The sequence below is a fragment of the Enoplosus armatus genome, chromosome 11, assembly GCF_043641665.1.
Source record: "Enoplosus armatus isolate fEnoArm2 chromosome 11, fEnoArm2.hap1, whole genome shotgun sequence".
Taxonomy (NCBI): domain Eukaryota; kingdom Metazoa; phylum Chordata; class Actinopteri; order Centrarchiformes; family Enoplosidae; genus Enoplosus; species Enoplosus armatus.
In genome coordinates this window covers 15,409,390-15,433,903 of record NC_092190.1, presented here as the reverse complement: position 1 = coordinate 15,433,903, position 24,514 = coordinate 15,409,390, and the positions used below count along the sequence as shown (strand labels likewise).

Here is a 24,514-nt window from a genome sequence, read left to right as displayed (position 1 = left end):
TTATTGTTTTATTATTGTTTATGTGATTTGTGTTAGCTTAATCACTGCATATCAAAAAACAAAAAAAACATTATCACAATGCTCACGGACGAGTGACATCTCACTTATTAGTCAATTATTATTGAATATATGAAAAATGGTTTAGACCAGCGTTTGAGGGTCCGGCACGGGGAGGAGGCGGAAGGCTGTGATGCAGTTGATGATCCAGGTGGAGGGAGCCGACCACACCTTACCTCGCCTCACCAGTGCCGGCTTGTGAGGGCCCTGGGGGTCAAAGATGATGTACTGGGTGCAGAGGGCCTGGTCGGAGCCTGGCAGTGCGTGGTAGGCGGCGGCACTCAGGGTTTGTGTCACATCGCTGTCGGGCTTGGGCTGCCGGCTCAGGAGTTGACCTCCACCATCGCGGAGCAGCTTGGTGAGCTTGTCTTTGGAAGGCGCCTTAAAGGAACCAAGGAGGAAGAAGAAGCAGCCATCGAAGAGCGGTGGGAGCTACAACAGATGAATGATTAGAAAATACAAATTTAAGCTTTAGTGAGAACTTCTAATTCTTTCTTGTACATCAAAAACCCTAGTCGTGAAGAGAAAAGTCCCGTTATATATCTATTATCTTCTTCCATTAAAATATGTTAGTGACTCAGAGCCAGCGCCAAGATAAAGCCTCACTCCTTGTGAGAACAGTGGCAGAAGGATTAAAGTCTCTCCTTTTGTTTATGATGAAGTTAAACACTGAATCATTTCTTTGCCAATAAATCTAGGCTCTCATATTACCAAGTGTCTGCTTTGTATTTACTTTTTGCGGCAGAGCCAGGAGACATTTTTATCAGCTCCGTTCTCCCGACAAACTCTAAAGCACTTAGCATTGCTGTTTAAAGCAGCAGTGAATTAGGCCACTGGAGACTGTTCTATTCACAGCATCAATGAACTCAACTGTTTTGGGTATAAACTGGCTCTCTGAAGAGTTTCTAGTAAGAATGTTCTTTGACTACACTTTGGTTGGATTCACTTTTGCTTGAGAATGTGTATATGTCCTTAATTTATGACTACGATTGATGATGTTCGTGGGGTTTTTTTCTCCAATGGGGAAGAAAACTGATGAAACCAACAATGGGGACATGTTAAATCTACTAAATAATGTGTTTATAATCCTGTCGACTGTGCAGGGTCACCACTTCAACAAACCCTGTATTAGTCTGATTCTTAAGCCTCTCAAAGTGCTAATATCTTCCAAGGAATAAAAAGGTAATCGCTCACAACATACTGTATACAAATAATGCCCATAAGAAGTATCAACTACCCTCGGACTATTTCATTGTTTTACTACATTGAATCACAATGGATACAATTAGAATGTTTGACATTAATCAACAGAAAAAGACTAATTTCAAAGTGTAATCAAATTTCTATCTGACCTAGGTACACTAGGTATAAAAAACAGCATAGGTATTCACCCCCCTCCAAGCAGCAAGTACATCCTTGAGTGTGTGTAAATAGGTCTGTATCAGCTTTGCCATCTAGACAATGCAGTGTCTCCATTCTTCTTTGTAAAACGGCACAGGCTCTGTCAATTTTCATGGCGACTGGTGAATGAGCAGCAAAGTCCTGCCACAAATTGTCGTTTAGACAGAGATCATGACTCTGACTTGGCCACAGCAGGACATTAATGATGTTGTTGTTGTTGTTGTTGTTTTGAAGCCAGTCCTGTGTAAGTCTGGCTTTGTTTGGAGTCTTTCTGGAAAATAAATCCTCTCCCAAATCACAGTTCTCTTATAGACTGCAGCAAGTCTGCCTCCAGGATTTTGCAGTATTTTGCTGCACTCACTTTGCTGTCTACACTCACAAACCTTACAGGGCCTGCTGCCACGAAGCATCCCCATAACATCATCCTGGTAACATCAGGCTCTGAGGTGTGAATGGTGTGTTTCTGCTGATGTGCACCAAACCTAGCCTTAGATATTGTCAAAAACCCTGCCTTCCCTATATGGTACTTTTGTGTCTGGCTGCACGATTAAACATATACTGTATGTGTGGCATAACACATACATAGGGAACAGAGGTGGCTATTCATGTTATCAATTATTTTGTGTTTTACATTTCTATAATTCTTTAATTAAGATCAATTTGTAGTGATTTAAAAAATGTGAAGTATTTTGTTTCTCTCACTTAGTAAGTGTCATTACAAGGTGATTCATAGTTTCAACACATAAAACATGAAAAAGTCCAAGGGAGTACTTTTAATGGCACTCTATTTTGTCTGGAAAAACACATTTATCCCAAGGACAGAATGTCTAGACAATCTATACTCATCTATTTCATGTGTTTGTTTGGATGCCTTTCATTTACCAAACTACATCTGTTGATGCGACTGCGCTGGGGGCCTTCTCCTGCTTCGTGCTCAGTTTCGGGCATCCACTTGCCTGCCTGCAGACATGCCTCCACCCCTGGCATCAAAGAGAGAGAGAGAGAGAAAAAATTAAAGCAACAGCTAATTATGTTGACTTGAAAGAGTGTGACAAGGCAATTGCGAAGGGAGGATGACAAAGCTCATGTCTGTTTTATCATGAGTTGGAAGATTTCAAGTATTGGCAGAGCTGCAGTTGTTGACAGAGAAAGATGCCCACAGCATGATGGAGTTAATGATGCAGCCCTCGTTTTAAGTATCTCAAGCTTAAGCAGAATTCGAGCATCATCTCTTTCACTGTGTCTCTTGAGGTTTTACAGAGTCAAATTGTGACTTTGTGACAGCCCATATCCCGGCATTTTATGAGTTAGAAAATAATCTTTTGTTCTAAATCCTTAGAACAAAAGATCCGAAAGACAGAAAAGTTTTATACAAAAGTATAGGCAGACATGGGAAGGAAAAAAAGTCACACATTTTAATGACCCCTCACTGTCACAGATAAAAAATGCTTCTGAACATGACACAGATCACAGTGATGCTGTTCCCCGCAAGTGTTCTATTACTGAGTATCATATGTTGGGGGTATATTAAATAAATCCAAACTCACAATTTAAAAGTTGCACATCTAAACATATTGAAACTAGATTTACTAACTGCAGTTAGCTGTCAAAAAAAGTATAAAGGATGTCAAATATACCTAAGCATAAGGCTTGGCCTGAATAACTATTTATTATTTATTATCAACTTGCAGAGACTTCTCTCAACACTTCCATCCGAGAGAGATGCAAACAGTCCCACAGACCTAATATACATCTGCAAAGTAACTACATTGCGCCACACCCACACAACATTGTGATTCATTTCACCTTCAGTTGCAGTTTAACGTTCCACACAGTCGCTTCCAGCTGCAAGATATGGTGACATGAACAGATTAGGGTAAATGTGTACGTGTGTGTGTGTACACCTTGTCACAAAACAGCACCCTGTCGTGAAACACCAAATTACACACATACACACACAGTCGTCAGAACATGGGGTGGAGTGTAATTACATTTCTTCATCCCCCTTAATTACAGCTTTCATTTACGGGGACCCTGCCAGAGACTTGGGCAGAGAGGAGGGGAGATACTGGGGTTAATCGCTCTGGACGATGGCGCTTAGTGCTGAGGAGTCATTAGCATGGTTGCTAATTACTTTCACAAAGACTGAATGCAGAAAACATCTCAAACCCCCTTCCTTCCTGAGTCAGAGAATGAGTGAAGAGCCAGATGAACCCACTTCCTTCCTTGATTAACCATAAGACCAACTGGGACTGTGATCTCATTATGAGGACAACCACTGGGGACTGATGCCGATACTGGCACGACACGGGGTACAGTGGCTCATTCTTTATCAATAGTCAGTATCCTAAAAACCAGCCGCTCTAATGCTACAAATAATGAAACAAGTATTCAGGTGTGCGCAGATGGCACAGCAGCAAAACACCGGCCCACAGTTGAGTCCCGGGCTCAATCCCTAGTAGCAATGCCTCCGGCAGGGCCATGTGTCCAAAGGGGCAGCTTTCTGCCTGCTCTCGCTGGCAGGAAAAAAAAGAAGCAGCTAGAACCCATGTGTATCTGGAGGAAGCACATGGGTGCACACACCCTGCCTGGGTCAGCAGTGGGAGTAGCAGCGACAAGAACCAAAGTGCAGGGAAATTAGCCATTACAAAGTGTAAGGGAAGGGAGGAAGAATGATATTAAAGGAGCAATTCAACCTTTTGGGACACACTTTTTTTGCTTTCTTTCCAAGAGTGAGATGAGAAGATCAATGTCGCACTTTGTGTCAGTGCATTAAGTGCAGAGCTGCAGTCAGGTCTTGGTTAGCCTAGTTTAACAGACTGGAAATAAAGACTGGAGGCAGGGGGAAGTCTGCCCAAAGTGAATAAAATATGCCTGCCAACACCTTATTTACACAATGTGCCTTGTTTGTTTAACCCATAAAAGAACAGAAATGTAAAAAAAAACAGAACATCAATCAGTGCAGCACTTCTGTGCAGCATCTCCAGCTATATCGCGGGGTTGCCAGATGCAGATGGCAAGCACATGTTTGTTCATGTACAGGTTATACAAATGAGATACATCATGTAAATTAGTGAGCTTTAGATGTGATAGTTTGTTTCCCCCTGCCTTCAGTCTTTATGCTAAGCTAGGCACAGCTTGGACACTGAGATTAATATCCATCGTCTGATTTCACTCTTGCAAATAAAGCAAGTAAATGTATTTCCCAAAATGTTTAACTATTTCTTTAAATGACAGACGCATGATGAACAAAAGGATTGAAACCATCATCTGATCCTCAACAAAAGCAACCAAAGTTAAGACTTGATTTTCATGATGGATTTCAAATAAAACACTGAAGCTGCTTTTCAAAGGAAAATGTGTTGCAATGAAACAGAAGACCAATGAAGAGGCAAGCTCGGGCTTGGCCTGGTTGGCAGCAATGGCAGGTGACATTGAGAACTCAGCCACTTGTGCGTGCACACACACAAAAACAAGGACAGAGACAGATAAGATGCCACAGTGATTGTCATGAGGGAAAGAAGCTGTGTCAAGTGCTCAGCCAGCGTGGAGAAAAGAGACGGGGAGGGGCTGCATATGGTCCAAACACACAAAATCTTATACAGTGACACAACCACACACCTTCAAACTTGAAATGGCTTACTGGCAGAGAGACAGAGACAAGTGTGCATGCCATTTTACACACACACACACACACACACACACACACACACACACACACACACACACACACACACACACACACACACACACACACACACACACACACACACACACACACACACACACACACACACACACACACACACACACACACACACACACACACACACACCAGTCAAGGGCACACCAAGGTGCCAGAAAAGCTCTTTGACAGCAACTCTCTTTTTACTTCCCCTAAAGCTGGCTTCCTCTGAATATCTGCTTGTTGATTTGGTTCAAGGATGCCAGGGAGACTGGGAATAGCAAACCCTTTGCTAAGTATTCATCTTGGTATGAATCAAACAGGAAAAGAAAGTTAACCATCTTTTCATCGCTAGTGATATTGAAGCCTTGAGGCGGACTGATTCCAAGATCCCAGGCACCTGCCCGCTATATTTGGCTGTCAAACATGTAAGCAGGTGTACGCACACACAGCAGCAGGCACAAACAATTCACCTGACAAATGCTGGATGCAAAATGTTTTTTTTAAGGATTCCCAGGACATCCCATGTGTTGCAGAAAATAAACATTTAGAAGTTCCTATTCCAAATGCAGAGCCTGATTTCACCTGAAAGGTTGCAGAGGACAGGAAGTTCAAGACCGAGTGTACAGGCCTCAGACTAGTTTGGTACTGGGGAGGAATTAACACGACAGCCAATACATGTTTACCCAATTAATAAAAATGTCCTCAAGTTTGGAAGTAACAAACTGCATAACACACCTCCATCTTAATCTTTTCTGAGACAGAGATGGCAGGTAAAATGTTCTCTGGGATTCAGAGAGGAGCACAAAACCCATAAAATTACTCCAAACTGCTTGTGCAGCACAATCCATTTGTTCTGCACTGTGGTTCCAAGAGTCCAATATTTACCTCCTAGATTTTTCACTTGTCCTATACTTTGCCAAGAGTAAACTGAATAAAAATGTGACCTTGCAGATAGCACGCAAACAAAATAACTTTGTGTATTATAAAACTTTTATATCTAACATGGTTATCAACTTGCTTAATTAGCTGGGCTGTTCACATGCAAAATCAACAATCTAAATCTAAGGTGATGTGCCAGACTATTTCTTACCTGGGAGTAGTTGCCAGGCAACCAGCAGAGACTCTGCTCCCGTTCACGCAAAATGGCAAATTGTAATTTTTACACTTTGGTTTTTGTACGGACTAAACAAGATATATCGTTTTAATCAGTGAGGTGTGCTAGCAAGCGTCTTTTGTAATTTGCGGACAGAGCCAGGTTAGCCGTTTACCCGCGTTTCCAGTCTCTATGCTATGCTAAGCTAACTAGCTGCAGGCAGTAGTTTCATATTCAACAGGCAGATATGAGGGCATTGATCTTCTCATGTAACTCCTGGCAAGTAGGCAAATAAGCGTATTACCCAAAATGTTGAACTATTCCTTTAAGGCAATAAATGACAATGGAAATTGAGCCTTATGTAACAAGTGGGCATGTTAAGTAGTCTAGAGTGAGTATGGAAAGTAAAATTAATAACTGACATTTGTGCACTTTTGTCTAATGATAAACAAACCATTATAAATAACCAATGCACTTAAAACAGTTTCTGCTGCCAGAAATAGAAAGTTAGAGATAGTCTGACTGTGTGAAAAACGCTTGATGGAAAGCTAAAAAGGTTAAAGTGGGAAAGGATTTTTTATCCACAGTCATAATATCATTACGTCTGCAAATATTGTATTCATTATTTGCCTCGTGTTATCCTGTGCTGCAGAGATGGAAAAGAGTGTTAAAGCCATCTACACTGAATTAATGACAGGAATGAAAGGAGCTGAGTACAATAAATAGCTGTACTGCAATTGTCATTCATTGTCATGTGAACTCTTATCTCGCTTTCAGAAGCCCTCAAATCTAGGAGATAATAAGGCAAATATTTGAGTTTTGGATCTGTAGTAAAACTATTGGCTGAACATCCTTGGATTTACATTACATGAAGAATATGGATCTTCTTTAGTTGGGTCTGCTTTAATGAAAGCTATTACCAGCTACTGTTACCTGCTGTGATTGTGTGTTAATATACACTTCACTTGTGTTTTGATTGATATGAAAGACAGTACAGTATACATTAACAGAATCCACAATTTGGGGTGAACCCTTCTATTACAGTTTAAAAACAGAAAGCCAGGCCAAGCTTAGGCTACAAATGCATTTAACATTCAAGATATTTTGCTTCAGTGTCACTGCAGTAGGACGTTAACCAGGTTTCGAAAGCAACATTGTTTAATATGACATCCAAAAATAGCATCTACAGAGAACTACTCCAGCTGACGGCTCACTCCATACTCACAGCTGAATTTGACAACCCAGCAGCCAGCAAGAAGACCCAGGAGGGTGGAGTAGGTGGTGGGCATGTGTCCTTCTGGCACCATGACATGGCTCACTGGAGGAAGAAGAGAAACACACACACACACACACACACACACACACACACACACACACACACACACACACACACACACACACACACACACACACACACACACACACACACACACAAGCCAAATAAAAAAAAAAAAAAGGTACACTTGAGTTATGCTACACACACACACACAAAAAAAGCTGCTGCCTGCTGCTGTTCTCCTAGTGTGTCTGACTGACTCAGACTGACTGAGCGGCAGACTGTAGCGGTGTGTCTATGTATGTTATTGTTGTTGTTATGTTAAGTGCTACAAGATAACAATTTTGACCACATTATAATGTTAATTCTTGATTCCACAATTCACATAGTGTATTTTAGACATTGCCAAAGAACAATCTTTTGAATGAAGTCTGGAGAACACATCCCTGGTGCTACTAACAGGAGCAATGGACTGTAGAGAACACTGTCTGTAGAGGCAGCACCAAAAGCAAAGGCTCATGGCTAGACATGCACAAAAGTGTAAAGGAGCCCCAACTGCCTGGAGGCATATTAATTATATATATTTGTTCAGAAACCAAAGCGCAAATTTTTGACTTGAAGATAGAAAAGATAGCAAAGATATTACAAAATCTTCCTGATGGGGACATGAATGTCTGTCTCTTTCAATATGAAGTATATCGCTATATGCTGAATTCAATGGACTGTGTTCTCTGTTACACAGTACATCAGACAAAACTATACACCTGTAAAACATTTGTGCTGAGTTATGTTTTGTAAGAGGATAACACAACACAATTCTACTTAAAGTAGGTATTGCTTGATGATATTGATTTTATATTGCCATAACCCAACAGCAAAAGAGGACTAATATTTTATCCCCTGCTTTTCCTGGGTGAACACCAAAAAATCATCACAAAATGCTTTAGACAAGGGCGCATAATTATAGGTTAATTAAAATTTAAATACAAGCTTATTTCCCCTTCATTCAACAAGTGTGTGTGGTTGACAAGTACAAAATGAACATAATTATATCTCCAGGGCAAAACATTCTTACATTGTGCATTGACCGTGGATTTGTAGCCTTGAGTTCAAAATGTAAAAACCTCTCGCTGCAACTTTTGCCCCTCCAGTCAGAGGAGGGAGAGTTGTGTGAAACACTTCTGTTTTTCATTAGGGCTTATTCATCACCCTGACAGCACCTCCAAACATTTTATGAGGAATGATTTCAATTACTTTTGCTCTCTGGTGTTCTCCCAGCCATTACCATGCAACAGTGAAGGAACTGCTATATCACAATGATGTATACAGCTCTAAAAGCACTTGTTAGTTACTGTTGAACCCTCATAAGTGATAGTGCTCAAGCGCCTACTGTTGGCTTTTACATTACAAAAGGGTCTGTGTAAGGTAGATGTAAGGTAAAGCTTATAAAAGCTTAGCGCTGTAGGAAAAGGGACATTCAAACAAAAGTACCGTGTCTGTGGTGGTGAAAGTGATATACTGTATATTATCCTTATAACGAACACCATGACCAGGTCAAGAGACTACCTCATAGCTACAGGCCCTTTGGGTGGTTGAGGCTGTTATTTATCCATCTAATACATCTTTCAGTTGAACAGGGCATCCAAATGATGGTTGATTGCTTATCAGAGTGTTTGGCAGTGAACAAACATACCAGCCATGGCCCCTGTGTACCAGCAATTGGCTGGTAGCTGCTGTTAATTTGAAGTGTTGTTGAGAGCCCATGTGTCGACAAACAACAACATAAAAGAATAATCATATGCGACCAGAATTCTGAGAAGCTTCACCAGAAACATCCAGGAAGTTTAAGCCCCCTGAGGAGGTGTTTCTGCACCACACAAACACTACCTGAGCCAGAAAAGGTGCCAGCCAGTTTCCCTCCCAGTAGCTCTCCCAGTTTGGCTAGTTGATGCTGTTCTGGCTGGGAAAGCTTGCTGGCCAGATACACCAACACTTCATCTCTCCTCACACAGTCGCTCACCTAAGAAAGGATATCAGAAGATGGCTTAGAAATGTCTAGGCTTATAATGCAAGAATATTAGTACTCTAGGGTTAACAATTTCAAGGGAAATAAGAAAAAATTGTAGACGTACCACAGAGAGACTGGCCGAGGGGCTAAGAGATGTATTAGCATATTGGGTTCCTTCCGAGGCTTCCTGGAAAATCTCCAGCATCTCCACACTTACTGCGTAATCTGCAGGCCGCTTTCCATACAGATTTCTGTGAAGAAGAACATTCAAAAATATATCAGTGTCTCGCAGTATGCTTACATGTATTTACGCAAGCAGACCATCTGGTGACCAAAGGGACAGTCAGACATGTTAAAACTGATAGGCAAAACATGACAGCATACTGACAAAAAACTAAACTAAACTATTTACTTGGATTTGTTCACCAATAAACACATCAACACAAGCTAAAGGTAGGTCAAAATGTGCAGCAAGGTATTATGTTGTGTAGTTGCACATATCTTGAATGTTTTCAGAGAACCATAACAACCAAAAATCATAGCAATCGAAATCTCATTTTTCAATCTTACAAAGACTTAATACTGAACTACATTAAAATGAACTTATGAAGCATATTTTAGAAGAGATTTTAAAAGATGATACTGATTCAGCCTGTCTTACTTCTTGGGTAGGTCGTGACAGCAAAGGCTCTGTCTGCTGTAGTTTCTTAAACAATGATCCTTTAGTACTTTGCAGAAGACCATGTTTTTGAAGAAATTCCTGTCTTGTACAATATCATAATCTGCCAAAGTACACTGTTCTGGCCAGTGACTACTTGATAAATGTTTCCTTTTCCAATCCTCTTGTTCCAGTTCAGTCTCTTAGCAACTAGCAAGAGACTTACACTATTTTAATCCTACATCTAACTAGGTAACCATACTAATTTTTGTAACCAACCTGTTGCTACCCTGACTGACTGCCTATGTGACCAAGCTTTCACAGACACCAACGCGGCGTTGATGTTACTATGTGATAAGTCCAAAGCAAAACGAGGCAATAATTCTGTCATATCATTTCATCACAATCCATGGAAATTTGGGTTGTTTTTTTAATCACTGACCAAGCAGGAAACACACACACACAAAAAAAAAAAATCAATATTTGCCGGTCCAGAGCTCTGAGAAAAACAATTTGGCGATGTCACACCCTGCTTGTTCTGTGAAACTGTGCACCCATGTGTGTTATTCACTTGTTGGAGCATAATTGTTTGATATGAGGGTGAGCTGAAATGTGTGCTCTGCTTCATTCCCAGGTCATGTCCATATACAACACACTAGCCGCATAATATTACTGAAAAGTGCTGGCTTTTTAGCGCATAAGCTTTCGCAGTTACGTTCATTTATCTGGTGAGAAGACCGCATTACCTCCACAGATTTAGTACAGTTATTTAACTGCAATACACAATAACCTCTTTGTACAAAGTATTTGTAATGGAGGCTTAGCATCATCACAAAACCAGCATTTTGCACAGAGACTGAAAGAGATGAAGCTGCGACCACCCCCTGGTTATAATAGGTACACTGAAGAAGCACGTTTAAAAGTATCTTTAAGTTTGAGAAAGCCACATGAAACACGTCAGAGGTCACCTTGAGGAAAGAGGAAGAGGAGAAAAGTGTGAAGAAAAGCACAAGGAGGAGGAGAGGAGACAGAGAGAAGAACCAAGCCCAGCAGGTCGTCTCTAAAAGATTAGGCGTCAGCAAAGATAACACCTGGGGGACAATTAATAGGTCCACTGGTCCATAAAATATTTCATTTGGATTCATACCCCCCAACTCCATACACACACAAATACAAACAAACATAAAATGTCCCTGACACTTATACATATGCGCGCACACAAGCTGGTTCATGCAGCTGCACGTGAGAAGAATATCTGACGAAAAATAATAAAGCCTGGAAAATTCTGCAGGAAGTAATGTAACAAACACTCTCCCACAAGCCTCTGCTCAAGTACACAAGTGGGAGGAAGGCGGTGGTGGTTCTAGAGGATAACCACTGTAACCAACTCTCATTCTAACCGGGAGGAGGAGATTCAAACATTTATTTCACATCCAACATCATTCATATATCATTCACATAACAACAATACAACACCCAATTGTTGATACATACCTTCAACAACTGCTACTGTGCCTGTTCTGTAGAGTTTAAATGCATTTTTTCAACTTAATCTACATGTATTTAGTTATGAGAAAATCTACATTGATGTCTCAAATGTACTATAGATATTTATGAGATCAATTAAAAATTCAAACCAAGCCCATGCTCACCCAACAGCTGACAGAGCTTTTGAACTATGCCATGGCTCAGCAGTATGTCTTAAAAAGAAGTCATAAGTCTAATGATGGAAACACGTGACAAGCAACTGATGAGGCAGTGGGCGAGGCCTGAATGCATTTTTAATCAAAAGGTTCATTAGTTACATTTCCTTTTTAAACAATCCACTCTCAGTGTGTCTTTATGGTTTGGATCAGCTGGGTGTTACAGTTTATAGTTGATGATACGGCACATGACTCAGCCAACGCCCCCATTTGACTCTGCAGAAGTACTGTGTACTGTTTTGTTATTGTTATGCAGATGCCTCCCCTCTGACACCAAACTTCCTGAATCACAAATAATCAAAAGTAAGACTTGCAACACTTGACACTCCTAAAAATATGTGAGCTGGCAAAAAAATCAGTGTAGTCCAGTGGATAAGAGCCAGAAATCAGAATTGTGCACTTTTTTTGACAAGAAGGTTTCCACACTGATTAAGTAGATTTCAAAGATTAGAAGAAATGAGAAAATGGGATCCAGCCATTGGAAGGTGAAAACATAGTCTCAGCTTATTGAACGTAAGCCATGCTAATCAAATTAAACAAAATATCTCATGTAATGTCTGGTTCAAAGTGTATGTGTATTTTAAATATCATTACAAATACTGTATTCAGTAATACAACTGCATTGGCTAATTGGTTAAATTAAGTTACCATTCATTGCTAACATTTGTACTGGCACGCCAATCCAATACACTGGATTGGTATAATTATACTGCATATAGAGTCAAACGACACACAGGTGTTAATTAATGTCCGTATGGACTCAGTGCTTCTGGCTTAAGGTAGTCATTAGGACTGGGCCAATTCACATATGTCTTGTTTTTCCCCACCTTATAAACACTAATTCATTTTCATACTTAACTGACATGAACTCAGCAGTGACAAAAAAGGAAAATAGCAATAAAGTATACAGCATTTGTATTAAATGTATAAAATAAACAAAATACCAACACAGCCCTTTAAGTTTGTCAACATAACATATGCTACCTGCAGGCCTCATCTTGGCTGTCCAAATGTGCTGGACTGGTAGATATGCTTACAGGACTGAGACTTATAGTCAGGAACCCTGCTGTGCGTGCTGTGTAGCTTCTCAGAAAATACTTAAACCTGTTGTTTTTGAGATAACAGGGAATGGTCGACTGTATAAAACACATTAGTATTCACTTAAGAATTTGACTTCCTCCAGTATTTCTAATAACCTGCTCTGCAAGTCAAATAGTTGAGGATAGAAAGTGGACTTACAGTCACTGATGTAGAGGACAGGGCTCAGACAATGCAAAAATACACACTTAATGTACACACACACACACACACACACACACACACACACACACACACACACACACACACACACACACACACACACACACACACACACACACACACACACACACACACACACACACACACACACACACACACAAACAAACAAACAAACAAACAGAGGAACAATGAAAATCTGCAAAACGTGTATTTCTAAACTCTGAGCTATCTGCCAATCATTCCATTAGGGATTGCATTGGCAGATGTCTTAGGTTGCCTCCTGTGTCTGTCCATGTGTGTGTGGAAAAGGAGGGGGGCAAGGATTGCATTCATCTTGCAGCATCTTGACAGACAGTCCCGGTTACTGCCTCTTATTTTTGCCTCGCAGATGTGTAACAAGGTAAAGATGAGAAAATGTAAGACCTGGCAATTGGGACCCATCAAAGCAATGAGACAAATAAAATGAAATGAAGAAGGGAGAAGACAGAGGATGATTGGTGTAAAATGATCGCAAAGAGAGCGCTAACTGACCAATATCCTGACCCTGATCAACTACTCTATTGATCACAGTGATTAACCAGCATCCTCTCCCTCGTTATAGACATAATGCTACACATCTACCCTGCCTCCACAGGCCAGAAACGCTGATACAGCATCAACTGATTGACAACAACTTATCAGCGTCAGTCGATTTTCTTACATCCATCCACCTGCGTACTGCACTAATGCACACCCTGTTCTTAATAAAGGGCTGAATGCCTAGCACAATGACTGGGAAACAGGCACTGGGCGATCTATTGAAGAAGTGGAAAATAAGCACCGGTCCAGAATAACCGAAGCACCTCCATGATGTAATGCCAGGAAATACAATAGCCGTGCAATAAATATTAACTTACTTTAAATGTTCAGTTTCTATTGAGACTTCTACTTTAGCTGAAAGGTGTTTGTAACATTTTGTCCACTTCATTTACTTACATATATGGAGGAGCAAAAGCATCACAAATTAATGAAAAGCCACAAACTACCTCACTGACACAATCCCAACAAGTTAAACTTTCACAAATCGTCTCAAAGGCAAAGACCATGGCATTGGATTCAAGGTTTTTTGTCTGTGATGGAACTGATACGTTAGTACACACCTTGTGGAGCCTTCATACACACTAATAGCCTCTTAATCTATAACCAACAGACATTTGTCTAGAGGCTGGGACCAGAAGACAAAGTACCAGGTTAAAAGTTCCGTTTCTGTTTCAAACATATCTATTAGAAAATCATGTTTTCAGACTTTCTGGGCAGCACTTGAAGATTTTCACAAAAAAACAGTACAAAGCAAAACACGCCATCAGTGCAGTTAATCACTGGTCTGTTGCCAGCCCTTTTTCACTAATTGGACCACATCAAATGTACAGGTCTGGCCCTGATCTTGTGGTGGGTCACTATGTGATTCATTTGACATGAGGCAACCCTTTATAAAAAGCCACACTACCTGCAGTACTGTATGCAGTAAATAATTGTCGTTAAAAAAGCTTACAATGTTATGACAACATCTCAGCTGTAAAACCATGCATGAAAAAACATTTGAAGCAACTTACAGTACGTTTTGCGAGGCTCCAAGCTGCAGCAGCAGTTTGACGATGGCTGGGTGTCCGTTCCTCACGGCGTCATGGAGCGGAGAGTCATTTTCATAGCCAGGCGTATTCAACAGGGCTCCCCTCGAGACCAACGCCTCCGCAACTGCCAGGTGACCCAGGTTACACGCTTCGTGCTGGGACAAAAAGCAGTAAAGCTCAGAAGTCCCCCTGCACTGCTTTGATCTGGTTTTTCTCTGCTATCCTCAAAATACAGCTTTATTCTCAGTATGCATTCGAAATTCTCATCCATTTTCAATCACTGAAATATTTATCTTTTTTTCCCAGTTGACACTATTTCAGGTGAGGTAGGTGCTCAGAGCTCAAATGAATTTGAATCTTTGTATGGGAATGTTTCAGAAAGAATGTGTGGTTCTTCCTCAGGGTATTTTGAATACATGAGGTAGTCAGATAACTTCATAACTGCCAATCAGATACTACAGCTTAATCATACTTCATTAGTTTTGTCATACCAGAAAGAACACTTCAATATTATCCTGAAGGGATTTTCTGAAATGAACATGAATGAGGATATAGCTTCATAAAAATTAGACAAAGTAAAAGTTTAGTGTGAGAGCTTATCATTCGGGAATGTATTTAAATATAGCTGTGGTCCTTTGAATACATTGGGCATTGTCAAACACTGTGAGCACAGACAAATCTCAAAACTTTGTAGCCCTAACATTAGCTGAGCAATAAACCACACCAGGTAAAATGGTGCTGAAAGTGCAGGACTGAAAAAAAAAAAAACCCACACACATCAGGGAGGTCTAGATGATTGTAGCATGTCAAGTTAGACAGCTCCCAGCCTTCTAAGATGCATACAAGTCTGTCAAATATGAATATGTCATGCTCTAAGCTTATTGGTAACAATTTGAAAGACCAGCCGCAGACTGTCAAAACTCAAATTGAAAAACTTAAGTTTAAGTGGAGCATCTTGACAGCAAGTAGCCACATGAAGTGCTGCAATAAGATAGCAGCAAAAACTCTCCCGCTCGTTCTCAAAGGGAAAAGATGGCACAGGCAGCGTTGAAGGATTTTATAGTTTGTCATGCGCAGGCATCTTAAGGCTAAATTGTTAAAAGAGCACAGGCCTTCATATTTTGCAGAAAGCCAGCATGCATAAAAATGACAGAACAGTAATTGACTCACTCAGGATTAGAAGCCTTGTTTTCTGGCATGACATACTTCACCAGATAATCTAAAGTCAACTTAAAGTCTTTATGGCTATGTTCCAATGACACAAACAGTACAGATTGTTTAATTTTTTTTTCTTTTTTTGTAAACCTGGTTGCAGTTCAAGACATGTTTAATGAAAAGAGAAGCAGCACAAACAACCACTCACATGGCAGAAACAAGATGCAGACAAATGTAATAAAAAGAGCTATTTAGACAGGAAAACTAAGTTTGCATGCATATTCATAACACCAACATAATGCACAGTGACTGTTCATGTTGGTTTACTGGAGAAGACAATACAATGAAAAGTAAATGGCAAGATGTAAATGTTGAATAATGTTGCAGGAGTTGGCCAGAGAAGAAAAGCTACAGTGAACAAGCCTTTGTGTGGAAAAAGTTTTGCCAGCAAAGTCTGACAAACCACAAAGTAAAAAATGACTGATGTTATTGACCAGAAACACCACAAATCTCTTCCATCAAAAGGAAAAAATTATGGCCCGACTAGTGTAATTTAACAATTGCTGTTTTGTTGATGGAACATTCTGTAACAGAGTTCTTCCGTACAACAAATAAAGATTTCAGATGTATCACTTGGTGTATTAGTCTTACCAGAGGTGTCCACCCAGCATTATCCTTCAGGTTAGGGTCAGCCCCCTGGTCCAGCAGTTCCTTGACAGCCTCTACATCTCCCTGCAGGACCCAGAGAGAACATCAAACCTGAGGTCAGAATTGCAGACCTGTAAACGCAACCCTTCAAACACAGCAGCTGATCCCGTTATACCAAAGCCCCGCTGTTTATCAATCACGATCCACAGAGGGCCATTGATTACCTTGTCTGGGATCCAGAGGGGGATTACAGCTATGTTTACAAGGATTACTGCAAGACAGTTTATTCTCAACAGACCAGAACATAACTGTCTGATCATCTGAGGACTAATATGTTCAACTGAGGGGGGAAAATCCACAGGAAGAGAAGGCATTAAAACCAGCAGATTGATCTTAGAGGCATTTTGAAAGAAACTAAAAGATAGTGAAGAACATTAGGCCATGTTTAACTGATTTATCTTTAGAATTTTTGTTTGGCCATTTGTTAAATAATGAAAGATATAGAAGGAGCAGCAATTTGAGGGACAACATAACGTAATTTTATGTACAGTAAGTTGAATTTAACCAATTTAAATACCTAGATAAATACTTATCTAGGATGTTGTGCAGAAATACTGTAAATAATTTTAAGTGCTTATTTAAGTGAACCTATACATTTTGTATTACAACTTATATTGTTGTCACTCTACTGCAGACAGTGAAGTGAAGTAAATAAGGTGAATTATTCAGAGACGTCTCAACCTTTATGGCAGATAGATGTAGCAGGGTCTCTCCCTTGTGGTTCCTCTTCATAACTGCAGGGCTCCCCGAGGTGGGCCGTCCAACAGATGCACCGTGAGTACACGGAGATTTTCTGCCAACAGTGGCTAGGACAGAGGGGCTGTCTCCTTGCTCTTCTCTTGAGTTTTTGATGCTCTTACCACACCTGGGGCTAGCCGAAGACGGAGGGTTAAGGACAGCTGGAGACATCTGTGATTTTCTCTTCCTGCCTGGGGAAGCCTTGGGCCTTTTTGGCGTGGTCTCCAATGTGGCGACCTTGTCCTCCACTCTGGATCTTTTTAAGGAATGCTTCGGGGGAGATACGTTGTCCTGTTTTTCAGGACTGTCAGTTGGGGTGGGGTCATTTGCAGACAGTTTGCCACCCTGGACGACGCTGTCCAACATGCTTCGACCAGGCTGGGTTTGGTCATTCAGTGCTGTGACGCTGCCTCCTGAAAGACTCTCCCTCATGATGCTCCTGCCAGGGCTGAGTTCATTAGTACTCCCCTGTGGCACTTCAGGCTGAGGCTTGTCAGATGTGACAGCAGGGCTTAAGAAGGAAACCCTTTTGCTGGACCTCCTTGCCCCTTCAGCACAGGACTGCTCCTTTTCCTTTAAAGCATCTATGTCCTCGGTGATACCCCATTGCTGGTTTATGGCCTCCAGCCTGTTCTTCTTCGTCTTCTGCTGTGTCTGTTTTCGTGTGGTCCGAGTGGCTCCTTGCACCGACACCTTCCTGCTGGCAGCATTTTTCTTAGGTGATCTCTTCTTCCTGGTTCTGTTTTCATTTTCGCATCTTTGAGAACAAGAAGAGCCAGAGTCTTGGGAGGATGAGGTGAAGTTGAAAACTGACAGGTCCTGGCGTTGAGCGGTAATGGCGTCTGGCTGTGCTGCAGCTGTTTCTCCAGGAGACCAGCTCTCTGGTACGCTGACCTCTAAAGGCTTCTCCACCATGCAGCGTACCTTGCGACTGCGGGGGCTGAACCAGATCTTGAAGTTCTTCTTGTGTTTAAAGACAGGGCTCTCAGGTTGTGTTTGAATCTCGGCTAGAGAGGAGTCTGCAATGAGGTGTGAAAAAAACAAAAGAAACACACGTTCAACAAAACAAAATTCCCCTCCTGCATGTACTATAAATTTGAATTGTGAATTGCTGTTTAAAAAAAAACTGCCTGTTGAGATGGAAAAACAATGAAACCAAACTTTAATATTATGCACCTCCATCCTGACATTTGACAGAAGAACCTACTTCTTAAAACACTTTTTTGTGTAAATTTAACCTGCATTTGCCCTGTAGTTTTCTGTCAAAGCTGAGATCTAGTCGCAAACTAAATACTACCATGGTTAATTGCACTGCATAATTACTGTCATTACCGGGATGCTGGATGGGCGATAAAGATAATAAACCACAAGAACAAGTCACTAAAACTGTCATTTAGAGATGAGATTGGCGGAGAAAACTGTTTTAAGTTTCAGTCAACAATTGATAAAAGGGGGTGTGTGCAGATGAGCGTGGGGAGAAAGATAATGAATAAGACACTTGGATCTAAGAAGATAACTTGTTAATTATGCTTTAAAGCTGCATTATAACAGCTACTATCTACCTGGTTGTTGTATGGGACTGAGCAGGGACTCCAAACCGCAGAAGAGCTGTATGATGCTGCTAAGCTGCCTGTTGATTTGGATGTCCTTCACCCACGCAGGACTGTGACACACCACGCAGCCATCTCCTGCCCGGGGGCCAGCACAGGACCTTGGCAATTTCAGTAAAAAGAAACACAATGAGCTCATTGATTTAACTTTTAAGACCATTCAGTCATGGAGAGAAGGAATAAATTGAGGCTACAGTTTATACCATTAATAGACTTTCAACACTGTAAACTATGCATTGCCAAGAAACCATGCCGGATATGCAGTATTTCACCTGCACAAGAAATAAGTCCCATAACTAAAGAAGTGCATGTTAACTCCAAAATTTATGAAAAAGTGAGCTGTAAAATTACTTTATTTTCCAGGTCCCTCATATGTATGACATACCTTTAACAATAGTGCTGCTAAAGTTGTCACTCATGATTTGGTCTAAACGCTATCATTAGTGCTAAAACAATTATTGATTACTATTACTGATTGGTTGACAATCAGACAGAATATTAACCTGTTGATCCCATATACTTATAATTATAATGTCATTACTACTGAAATATTTGAAATGCATAACCTGCTCTTCAGGTCTGAGAGGGATAAGCAAAAGAGCTTTCTCACTGTGGACATTTTGATTTGTAGATGCAGGAAAAGCATACTGTAGGTGTTAAATACAAAAAAAGTGTATTATGTCTCCATTCCCTTTAGGTGTGCCGATGAGCCAGCATGCACAATGCCAGAATCCTGGCCGTAGCACACATTAAATGGAATGGAACCATAATTAACATTATTAGTTACACCTTGAGACAGGTCTATTGTTAGTGAGCATGTCAGAGTAAATTACATTTAGCCAAGGTTACATTACCTGCACAGCATATGCTCACACATTCCTAGACACACAGGTTCCTCCATTAAATTTGAGCTGGAAAAAGAAAAAACATTTAGAAGTGGTCAAGAGTGCCTCCACCACACTGAGCATTGGTGGCCCCCAGGACTGTGTGCTCAGCCCACTGTTGTTTACCCTCCAGACCCACAAGCGGAGGGACAACCAGATTGAAAAGTAGCCGTACAAAGGCAACTTCCTAGCGTGTGTTAAGGAACTAATTGGTATCAGTGGAACATGCTTGACCTTTCCTTTCGTAACTGGCATATACATTTTATAAGTGTAATAACGTTTTTTCCTCACCTAATCAAGGGTCTTAGGGTAGAACGTGTTAAGGCAAATTTGTGATTTTGGGCTATAGAAATAAACAAGAGTCTACAGCTATACATGCGGCTCTGTGAGGCAGTACTTTGGCACAGAGGTTCTTTAGGTTAAATGCAAACATCATGTTTCATTACCTATGTTCATCATCTTAGTTTAGCGTGTTAGCATGGAACATTTACTACAGCTAAAGCTGATGGGAATGTTATTAGTTTGAACAGTAGCAGTATTTAGTCTTAAACCAAAGTGTTGGGCGAATTGAAATTTTGATCTGATGATGGCGCTAGATGAAAGGCAAGGGGTCAAAGCTATTAGAATTCATCCTCTGGGGACCATGAATGTCAGTACCAAAAGTCACAATAATCCATCCAACATTTGTTGAGACCCCCCCCCCCCCACACACACTTCTCAACGACTCTTCACCCTCCTGCCATCTGGCTGGAGGTATTGAAGCATCCTAGCATCCAGACTGTGTAACAGCCTATTTCTCCACACAGTCACGTCTAACATCCTCCTGCTATTTCCCAACACTCACATGAACTAAATCAACCCACCCACCATCCTCAAATCACACACACATACACGCACATGCATCATCATTCACACTAACTTCTTGTAGGGCAGTATCCTTAGGGCTGTACTTTCTACACTATGCCCTTTATCAGCTACTTACATCTTACTGTACCTGGGAAATGTTTACATCCACAATCAGATTGCTCAGTTTCTGTTAAGCTTTTGTACAACATGCCAGCTTGTCCATCCTCAGGCTACTCCAGCTGGTATGTGTATTGAGGTGTTGTGTATTTTATTGTGCCCGAACCATATTGTTCTATTTATCTATGATGTATTATCCTGTTTACCATATTGCGTTGTGTTTTTTAATGCTGTCTGTGATGTGCTCCAGTGTTATTGCTGCACGGCGGTTTTATAAATATCATCCCACTATGGCACACGTAAATATGGATGGGTTGTCAATAAATCTAACGTTACTAACGATTGACTTGATTTGAGTTAGCTTGAATACAATCACAACTCAGCAGACAATGTCGAGAAGTGAGCAATAACTTGGAAAGTTATCGATAAGTTAGTGATCAAGAGGCAGCATGAGATTGGCTTAAAGCCTTAAGCATCTTTCACCTATCGATTCTGTAACTTTGATTTCAAAGGTCCCAATCCAAGGTTTATGCAAACATCTGGCATTTTCCAGTGTCTTTGCTTCTCTGCAAAACTGCTTACGTTTCCACGTAAAATGACTCATAACCTTATAAAGCTACTCTGAATGATAACTGTTAAGCCAGTTTTCAATTGAGCAAGCTAACATGATTTAGCAGGCTAACACACAACTCCAAAAGAATTGATTAGCCTGTTATAATCGATAATCTTGTTCAGTTGTTGTTGTTCAGCAATCATGTTTCGTTGACAACTTCAACATTTGTAAGCTAACGTTAGCTGCGCATACCTGACGCAACGTCGTCTAGCGATTCAAAATAAACCCAATTTAGTTAAACAAACAAACGTGTAAATGGTACTGACTGTACAGTTATTTTCTCGTTAGCGGTTGCCGTTACGCAACAAGGGACGTTAACGTTACTTCTTAACGTAACGTAGCTCACTCCTACTGTAACGTTAACTTACCATTTGGAGCAAAGTAACAGACGTCTAAAGTTCGCAACCGCCTCCTTAGTGTTCTTCCAGTCGTGTGTCTGCCCCAGGACATCATTATCCATTCTTAAAAGAAATGGCTCTTCTGTTATCACTCTGCTCTGCTATGAGTCTGGGTTGCAAAACAAGCCGAATTTGCTTCCTGGCTACTTGCAGATCCCGCCAAATATTTACGGAAGTAAACCGTGATGGTTGCCATAACCACGGTGATGACGTAAGTATCGGCCCACCCCCAAGCGTGGTAGGAATTTTAATTAGCTCTGAAACTCGTGTAAAATATGTAAATACGACATTGAACATGTCGGAATGTAACTTTAATTCTGAACACAAACACGGAGCTCAACAGCAGAAGAATACAATAGATATCGTTTCTTTATTTAGCTTCTTAAACTGCGTTAGGGCCATTCAGTATATACCACATTACTACCACAACTATTCTAGATGACATTGGTGTTTGTTGCTGTTTATTTCTTTATAATAGCTGCCCTGATAAATATCTAAACAATAATTGTATGCATTACCCAAGTATTGTGTCATATTGTGAACAAAGATGCATTTCTGTACGTAAAAATGAACTTAAAGCAAAAATTGTTAAACAAAATGTATTTAGCCTCTGTCGGGTTTGATGTCATAATTTGGCCTCTAATTGAACATCAAATGACTAATATTAAGTCATCTGGGTAACGTATGCACAGTGGCAATACTTTTAAAAGGAACATGTTCATGTGTTATTATTATTTTCTTTCTTTTTTAATCATGTCTATTTTAGTTGTGGCCTATGGCTCTCTCCGCATTACAGGTTTGTGTAGAACAGCAGGTTTGATAAGCTCCTACACTCATACAATGGAAACGTCATGATCTTGAATGTGATCTGATGCTCAAATATAAGAAATGCATGTACAATAGGCAAGTAAACACGAGCAGCAGCAGCAAAAATAGCTTTATTAGAATAATAAAAATAGGCTTGATACAGTCAAGACAATTTGGAATTGGTCCATAAGTAAGAAAGAGTCCATTAAATATTCAGTACATTCATTCTAAAAGTTAGATATGCCCTTAGAGGAAGTGTTAATGAGTAGGGGAAAGTGCATATCGAGGAGGTTCTTCTGAGTGTGAACATTTTCTTTTGTCAAATTTCATCCAGTAGGCATAATTACATGTAAATGATAAAAAAAATTTTTTAGACACGTTATATATTTAGTGTTTTAAGATGATGTAAAATCATCAACATTAAGGTAAAATGGAAATGATTCTAAATAGAAAATAGTGTTTTTGATTTGCTATGGTATAATATTCTAACAGTGAACAGTGCCCTGAACCACAGAGAGAAATGAATAGTCTACATGATTCATTTTATCCTTCATAAACAGTAAGATCTGGAGAATCAAAGGTAAACAGGTGCGTGACCTGTAAGATAGGAAATAAGTCAATAAACATAAGACTTCAATTTAACTAATCTGTGCATGTATGCAAATGTGCATGTGCTCTTCTGCTTTTCATTAACAGTTTAATTTGGTAAGGATAGAAATGTTGCCCTTCATATGATCAGTCAAAGACACTTCTATACATACATCAGATGTACTATAAACAGCTGCTATGTTTCATTGCACAGTGGACATGGACAAAATGGCACAGAAAAGATGGCAGTCAGTTCTACGTTTGCACTGCCTTGATGGAGCCCAGGCCGTCGCATTCATCTTCGCTGTGAATTGGTATGGTTTCCATGTCAGTCTTTCCCATGGCAAAGTTGATGAAGACCTGTGAAGGTTCAGTAATAATTTAAGTGCCATGCCAACATAAAACGCAATACTTTTTCTCTGAACTCCGTAGTTTTAGTTAATCTGCTGGTCAGTCTCCCTCCCTGACCCCCCCTCTTTATTCTGCCTGTGGTATCTTCCAATCCCAGAGCCCCAGAAGGGCAGAGTGGTTGAAGAATATCAGCACTGGCTGCATATAAAGCTCATAGATTCTCTCCATAACTCATATTCCATTTATTTTCCCTCAGGCATACCCTCTGTCAGTTTCCCTCTGCATCTTTTAAACTTTCTCAACTCACTCTTTCACTCCCACTCAGCTTTCTTCTGTCCCTGCTTCCCCTTCCACCCTCTCTCTTCTTCTCTCATCTCCTGTCCCTTTTTTCTGTCCCTCGCTGCCATCTACCCACCCCTACAAAACCTCACGCTAGTTCTCCCCCTCTCTCTGTTTATGTCCCGTCTCCTTTTTTCTCCTCACCTCATCCAGTGTGGTCTGGCTCACAGAGAAGTGTTTGATCTGCAGAGCATTCTTGTTGGACTCCAGCTGGTCGAAGATGTCAGCCACCCCTCCTGGTGCAACTGGTACGTGGTACTCCACCATAGTGGAGTGCTGGTCCTGTGTATTGGGAAAGAATGCATAAGTAGAGGGTAAATTATTCTGAAATTTTGTACAATACAGTGAAAAGCTGTTTATACCAAACTGGAGACACTAAACATTGCACATATAAACAAAATAAAATTCCCAGCTTGCTCAATACAATAATACAAACATTATTTGCTGGTGGGAAAATCTACCCAAGTCTATTTGCAGTATACTGTATATATACTGAATTTCTGGGATGGAATATTGCCATATTAGCAATGGATGAAATTACTAATTGTAATGTGAAAGGGGTCAATGACAGTGACAAATACACAGAGAATTATCACCCAACCCTGC

The 24,514-nt window shown here is 40.6% G+C and overlaps 2 protein-coding genes across 2 annotated transcripts in view; both read right to left on the bottom strand.

Moving 5' to 3' along the window:
• Window positions 1-21,885, bottom strand: bard1 (BRCA1 associated RING domain 1). The gene is made up of 11 exons (XM_070914900.1): window positions 21,794-21,885; window positions 19,820-19,876; window positions 18,918-19,066; window positions 17,299-18,374; window positions 16,561-16,641; window positions 14,737-14,909; window positions 9,648-9,774; window positions 9,403-9,535; window positions 7,465-7,557; window positions 2,341-2,438; window positions 1-489 (listed from the first exon to the last, which is right to left on the bottom strand). The coding sequence occupies exons 1-11, from the start codon at window positions 21,883-21,885 to the stop codon at window positions 142-144; spliced, it is 2,427 nt and encodes an 808-aa protein (XP_070771001.1). The 3' UTR covers window positions 1-141.
• Window positions 21,886-22,744: 859 nt separating this feature from the next.
• Window positions 22,745-24,514, bottom strand: part of abca12 (ATP-binding cassette, sub-family A (ABC1), member 12) — a 63,600-nt gene continuing 61,830 nt past the window's right edge. The window contains exons 71-72 of the mRNA XM_070914144.1: window positions 24,053-24,190; window positions 22,745-23,578 (exon numbers count right to left, since the gene is read on the bottom strand). Of these exons, the coding sequence (XP_070770245.1) occupies window positions 23,474-23,578; window positions 24,053-24,190 (243 nt within the window). The 3' untranslated portion in view covers window positions 22,745-23,473. The remainder of the gene's footprint in view (window positions 23,579-24,052; window positions 24,191-24,514) is intronic.